Source organism: Cupressus sempervirens, chromosome 4 (genome assembly GCF_028749045.1).
Source record: "Cupressus sempervirens isolate cs-2001-9-10 chromosome 4, ASM2874904v1, whole genome shotgun sequence".
Classification (NCBI taxonomy): Eukaryota; Viridiplantae; Streptophyta; class Pinopsida; order Cupressales; family Cupressaceae; genus Cupressus; species Cupressus sempervirens.
The window spans coordinates 527,128,835-527,136,471 of record NC_143121.1 but is presented as its reverse complement, the minus strand read 5'-3'; the positions used below and the strand labels follow the sequence as shown (position 1 = coordinate 527,136,471).

At 35.6% G+C, this 7,637-nt stretch overlaps 1 protein-coding gene across 1 annotated transcript; it reads left to right on the top strand.

The window, feature by feature from the left end:
• Window positions 1-4,720: 4,720 nt before the first annotated feature.
• LOC149562250 (GDP-mannose 4,6 dehydratase 2-like) lies at window positions 4,721-6,335 on the top strand. The gene has a single exon (XM_089825787.1). It carries the CDS (start codon window positions 5,032-5,034, stop codon window positions 6,085-6,087), a length of 1,056 nt encoding a protein of 351 aa, XP_089681913.1. The 5' UTR covers window positions 4,721-5,031; the 3' UTR covers window positions 6,088-6,335.
• Window positions 6,336-7,637: the final 1,302 nt, after the last annotated feature.

Sequence of the window (7,637 nt, the reverse complement as noted above, 5' to 3'; positions counted from 1 at the left end):
CCCATTAAGTGCATCACAACTTGGTTACTACATAATAAATTGTTAAAGTTTTGTCAACCATTTTTAACCCATTAAGTGCATCCCAAGAAATATTTGTCATAATTTGGTCCTAAAAACTTCAAAATAATCAACAAATGTAATTACACCTAAGGCATGCAAAGCAAGAAGATACTACTACATATGATGTGGAATAATTAATATAGAAGAATATGTTCAACTAAGTTCCATTTTTTTAATCCATCACCAAAAAATAGATATGTACCTAGTATACACAAAAAACATAACCTTTGGAGTTTCTAGTATCCCTGTCTTTAACAAGATTTAATTAACATCTAGAAACATAATGCAGTTAACTTCCATGTTTTAACCCATGAAAGCAAAGCAAGATTATTGCATGTCAATAAAACCCATAAATTAGAACAACCATACAAGGAGAACCTAAATCAAGAACATGCTTTAGTGTCTACCGAAGATAATTCCCTGTGTCTGTCGAGTATTCTAGAGTTTGCTTGGTTCAAAAGACACTGTCTACCAAGTTTACTCGGGCAACAAAGGAAAGTTTGCAAAAGTTGAGTGTTAATCCAGCTCACTTGGTTAATGAAGGAAATGTTGGATGGAACCATTGTTAATCGAGCTCACTTGATTACCAAAGGAACTTTGTGAATATGCAGTGTTAACTGAGTTCACTTGGTTAACATAGGAAAATAGCTTTGAGTTAGTATCTACCGAGCAAGGTTGGCTAATGAAGGATTTTTTTTGTTTTGGCATATTGAGTTCAATTGATTTGTTTGTTGGCTCTAGCCAACTGAGAAGATGAATATTAATTATTCTAAGTCGTATTGAAGCTGACTTGAAAATGTGTAAGATATAAATATAAGGTCAAGTTGAAGATTGAATTTGTGGAACATAATAGAAGATTTGATGATGCCTAGAGGAAGCGAATTAGAAGGATAAGCAAAATATCCTTGTTGAGTTGCAGAGATACATTCAATCAAGAAGGGTCAAGCATACAAACCAGAATTGAGATCTGTAATCAATAATTCAGTTGCATCAGAAATCAGGTCATCTCATTGTTACTCTCTAACTATTGTAGCAATGATCTAAATCTCTTAACTGAGTTGGCTTAATGGCTATTTGTAACTCCTCTAACAAGGTGACATTTCTAGATTGAATTGTCTAAAGACCTCCAACAAGGCCACTCTTGACAAGGTGATTAAATCATCTAACAAGATCACACCTAATAGTGTGTTTTGTAACCTATAATAGGGTTGGCTCCTAACAGGCTCACTTTAGAAGAGCGAAAATTAGTAACTAGTTGCAATTGGTGGTTTTTCTGAAATTGGGTTTCCACGTTAAATCTTGGTGTCAATTGTGTTCATGCTATTTCTTTTATGTGTATGCAACTAAGTTAAAGTAAGATTAATCCTAGACAATATCTTAAGATTTTCATGATAAGCATTTGTCGAGTTATTTCGGTGTTTACTGAGTTACAACATTTGTTAGTGTAAACTGAGCGCCTGTGTGTCTGTCGAGTATCAGCAGAATACAATTTACACATAGTTTTGATTTGCATTGACATCTAAGGGATTTGGGATTTATTTTTGGAGTAACTGATTCACCCATCCCCTCTTAGTTACTCCTCTTATATTTCCAAAAACTACTACATATGATGTAAAATAGTTAACATGGAAGAATATGTTCAACTAAATTCCATTTTTATAATCCATCGCCAAACAATAGATATATACCTGGTATACATAAAAACCATAACCTTGGAGTTTCTAGTATCGCTATCTTTAACAAGATTTAATTAACATCTAGAAACATAATGCAATTAATTTCCATGTTTTAACCCATGAAAATGAAGCAAAATTATTGCATGCCATAAAACCCATAAAATAGAACAATCATACAAGGAGAACCTAAATCAAGAACATGTTTTAGTGTCCAAAAGCTATAAAAAAAACTCAAAAGAAAGAGGTCTCCAAATAATACCAATGAACATTTTTAGTTATCTGTTGGAGATTATATAATGTTATGAGCTCTGTTGAAAAAGACACAACCATGCACTAGTCTATACAAAGTTGGGATTACACAAGAACTAAAGAGAGATAAAATCACCACTATGGTACATATAGAGATACAATCTACAAATCATAGCTATAGAAATAAAAGAAAACACCTTATAGATTTTTGATGTAAGAATATCATACAAAAACCTCACAAAATATTCAAAAGACACTACCAATTCACTAGAAATACATAAAAATCTAAGTAGAGGGTTAGAATTAAATTAACACATGTTTCTTGACCCATGCTTCAAAATTTGTGAAGGTTGCCTACAAAAAAGAATCAAAACCCTCACCATATCAACAATCAATGAAACCCCATTGTTGGAGGTTCAAGTAACTAACTAAATATTTTGTGGATGGTTTTTTGTTAATTTACAGACACAAATGAGTCATATCCAGAAAAAAACACACAAATAATGCTATGTAAATTTTAAAATGGTTGGTTTTGGAGCTAAAAAATGTGATTTGAGCTAATAAAATCTTACTACGACCAATCATTAGAAGATCTAAATATAAGAACCATATAAACCTCCATATCATCTCCATATCATAGCCAAAGTTCTCAAAAATCCCCATCCATGTTGCCGACAAAAACTTCCAGAAGAGTAGAGAAAAAATATCTAAAGGCAAAAATAATGAAATTGAGATGCTAATTAGGGTTAAAACCCTATATTTTTAGGTGCTCAAGTCATTGATGGTTTTAAATTTCCGATGAACAATAATTAGATGTATTGTCAAGTGTAACTCATTTTAAAAAAAATTTGCTCAACATTTGTTGGAATCACGACGATAATATTTTTGTCAGAACTTCGATGAAGTTCTAATCCCATAAACATGTTCATCAAAAATACCACAAACATCGACCAATTTTTTAAAACTGAAACGCATCTGACAATACATCTAATTTTGCATATTTCATCAATTTTTTTTGTGAGAAATTATAGTCATATGAGTTAGTGGCTCCACACAATACACATCATAAACTTGGAGAATTTGATAATAATGATCATTTTTACCAAGAGGTCTTATTATGTAGATATTAACATCTTAGGCTTATAACAAACCTATGGATCAAAGTTAGTCTGATCAATGAATCTCTTAGAGAGGTCAAAGATATTTTGTATTTCCTTTAGCTCTAAGCCCCAATAATTGTCAACACATATTATATTTGATTTTGGTAGCTACAATAGTCTTCTCTTGGATGAAGGAAACCTAAAACCTATTTAGTTACAATCCATAACGCTAGGCAAGCATGCACGAATACTACTAAGCACTACATGAGCTACCATAGTATACCAATCAAAATATTTAACACTAGACACAATCACAATTGATATAGGTAAGACTTGAAGACACAGCCTTACCTTTACAACACTCTCTAAAGTCAAATCCCTATAAGACTTTCACATAGAGCCTCCCTTCTCTTTGGATCGCTATTGCAAAATGCGAAATAATCTATGTAACATTATTAGAAAGAAAGAAGAGGCTCACCTGTAATTAATCTCACATAAAGCCTAGGTATGTGAAGTTACTCAAGTACACCCAAATTTTAAGTAGTACAATATCAATTATTCAATTCCTTCATTTGATGATTTTTTTTTTGGATTATCAATTTTACCAATTTTCCTTCTAAGGGTGCATACTTGCTAATTATGATTAGTAAACAACACATAATTATATTTATAAACACAACATTTTTTTAATGTCTTTGCGTGCATTTAAATGACACATTTTCTTAGGATGACTTCCAAAAAACACAACAGGACATTGTTATAGCTATGATTCATCCAAAATAAATGTTACTATGTACAATGCTACATGTTTTTATGTTATCAACATTATACACTTCCTTTTCTTATCTAAATATTCATTTATGCTTTCAAATTGAAAACCTATTGTCCTATATATTGCACCTCCTTTGGCTGCAATTACTACTTATAATCACTCTTCCTTTATTGGGTTTAAAAGTACTTGGATTGTATTGAGGATGAACTTGTCTCCTCAATTGACAACCGTTGACGATGATCTAGTCTTACCCTTGAGATTCTTGGATGAAGTTTGAACATTCTTGTGGTGGCTTGAACATGATTTAATTGTTCATGCTTATCTTGTGAATGATCTTGGAACCTTTGAATATGATCTTAATCTTCCACTTGCACACAATCATTTGATGATTGTTGTTAGTTATCATTGCTTATGCTTATTAGTTAGTATTACTCTTATAGTTGATGTCATGTCTTTATGTTTGGAAATAATTTTAAAAAAATATTGCATATTTGACCTCATGTTCTAAGGTATCCTTGATGGGGCATTACAAAATGCGTGTGAAGTGTGTGGTTATTGGAATATGTTTAGTTACTGGTGCTCTTCCCCTACCAACCTAACTCTTGCACCTCAATTAGATACAAGCGGTAATAGTGATGCGCAAATAGACCAATTATTATATGAAAAAGTTAAGAATGATCAACTAGCATTTTTTGGAACTCGTTTAATAATTAAGAGGTAAGTGTGCATGAAATTGACAACTATTAGAACGAGCTGGATTATTGACCATCTTTCCCTATCAACCTAACTCAAGATACAAACTCCTTAGGAAAATAAAATTTAGCCCATATGAAGCTTAACTTTTTACACAAGGTTCCCGTAACCTCTTGAACACCTTTACACACACATAAAACGGTAAGCAGAGTCCGTGTCTTCTTCATAGCAATTCCGCGAGGGCATACAGAAGGCGGAAATCATCTGGGCGCCATAACCAATCTCTCAGACTCATGGATGACAGATCGGATTCGGATTACTTTGGCCCATAAATAGCGGCGAAGAGGGTCCTACGCGTTTAGGAAAGCCATAAATAAAAGGGGGAAGTGGAGTTTTAGAAGAGAGAGCAACATTTACAGTTACAGTCAAGCAGAGAGCAGCAGGGGACTGGATATTGGTGTTTTGGGATTAAGAACAATCAATGGGGGAAGCTTCCAAAATGAAGAAGGCGCTGATAACGGGGATAACAGGCCAGGATGGATCATATCTCACGGAGTTTCTCCTGACAAAAGATTATGAAGTGCATGGCATAATCCGGCGATCTTCGAATTTCAATACCCAGAGACTGGATCACTTATACATCGACCCACACAACTCTAAAGCTCGCATGAAATTGTACTATGGAGATTTGACAGATGCATCGTCGTTGCGGAAGTGGGTGGATGCGATCTGCCCGGACGAGGTATATAACCTGGCTGCTCAGTCCCATGTGGGGGTTTCCTTTGAGAATCCGGATTACACCGCACATGTTGTGGCCACGGGGGCGCTGAGCCTTTTGGAGGCTGTTCGAATCCATGTGCAGACGACGGGGCGCAAGGTGAAGTATTATCAGGCGGGTTCCTCTGAAATGTATGGATCTACGCCGCCCCCTCAGAATGAGGGCACCGTTTTTCATCCAAGAAGCCCTTATGCTGCATCTAAAGTGGCCGCCCACTGGTACACCGTTAACTACAGGGAAGCTTATGGCCTATTTGCCTGCAATGGCATCCTGTTCAATCATGAGTCTCCTCGGCGTGGGGAGAATTTTGTGACCCGGAAGATCACTAGGGCTGTGGGGCGGATCAAAATTGGGCTGCAGAAGAAGCTCTTCCTGGGGAATCTTAAGGCCTCCAGGGATTGGGGCTTCTCTGGAGACTATGTGGAGGCAATGTGGCTCATGCTGCAGCAAGATGAGCCTGATGACTATGTTGTTGCCACTGATGACAGCCATACTGTTGAGGAGTTTCTCGAGGAGGCCTTTGGGTATGTGGGCTTGAACTGGAAGGATTATGTCAGCATAGATCCCAGGTATTTTCGCCCTACAGAGGTGGATAATCTTAGAGGGGATTCAAGCAAGGCAAGGGAAGTTCTTAAATGGACTCCTAAGGTCAGTTTCAAGCAATTGGTAGCCATGATGGTGGACCATGACTTGGATTTGGCCAAGAGGGAGAAAGTGCTTGTCGATGCCGGATACATCGATGCCCACCAGCAGCCTTAATTGAGTAAAATTGCATTGATTCTTTTTCTCTTTCTCTGTTTTCTTGCGGTATATATGTGTTTCTAGCAGCCGCATCTAATTGATTTCGTTAGTCCAGCCCAACATCGAGATTATAACTGGAAACCACAGTTTTAGGAGTATGTGCTACGGTATATTTGTTGAATAACTAGAATTGGTGTTGATTTGGATCCAAATCCACGTTCAGATCCAATTATTTTTATTTTGCAAATTTGATCTCATTTTTATGATGTTCAGATTTACTTTTCAATGTGTGACGTTTTCTCAACATGCATCCGATTATTCTTCTATTCGAATCTAGGTTTAGATCCAAGTATTATTATTTTGCAAATGTGATCTCAGATTACGCTAATTTTTTTATTTATTGTGCTTTTCAATTGTTATGTTTCTTAAGTATGCATTGAACTACTCTTCTATCGGATGATTTGGTGGATTGAATGTGATCTAAATGTTTAAGTTTTACTCTGGTTTTGGGATCATTCTAGTTATGAAGGGATTAGCATAAAGTTAAAATTCCAGATCTGGTTTTGATTGTTACTACTTGGGGTTAAATTGCTCGTATCAAGCCTGTAGTTGCTATTGCTTGGGTTAGATTGCTTTCACTCTATCTCTGATTATTCTTCGCTCTTCGAATTACTAGATCTTCAGTTTTTACTAGGATTGGAGTACTTATATGGAATCTCTGTTTCTTCTCGTTTCTTTGAATTACTGATCTACTTCTATCAAACCGTTGTTTCTTGTTATGTTTTTGAAATACAATGTAAAAGGTTCTTGATGCAGCATACTGCGTGATAAGTGCCTTGTGTAAAGTGATATTACAATCTTGTCTTGAAAGCAAGCAAGTGATTAGTCATTTTCCCCACATAATTAAATGAGGGTTGCAGATGCTTTTACCCCCTGACATTTTTTGGATTGCTCGTTTGGAATCTTTGTTTCTTCTCATTTCTTTGAATTACTGGACTTCTTCTACCAAACCTTTGTTTCTTGGTATCTTTTTGAATTACAATATAAAAGGTTCTTGATGCAGCATACTCTGCGATGGTGTCTTGTGTAAAGTGATATTACAATCTTGTCTTGAATGCAAGCAAGTAATTAGTGGTTTCCCCACATAATAAAATGAGGGTTGCAGATGCTTTTACTCCTTGACATTTTTACCTGCAATAATTTATGGTTTGCTCCGAAAGCATTTTGACAGTGTAGAATACTCGCAAGGAGAACTATAGGTCACAACAGTTTCAGTGACAGCCTTAGTGACATAAAGCTTACATAAAAACCTAGAACTTTATAGCAATGCTTATATATTGGTTGCTTTAAAGCACAAATAGAAAAGAAGTGAACATGCTGGTCCTGTAGGAATGTCGTTATTTCTAGCTAAGAGTACACCATTATCTTGCTGTCCAAGTGTCGTAGCAGAAGGCAATCAGAAAAATGCACTATGGGAAATTATTCTTCGGATTGTTTATTTAGACTCACATCCTTCTTACTGTTTGGGCTTTGAATTTTATTAATCCACACTTTTGCAATGTCTGTGT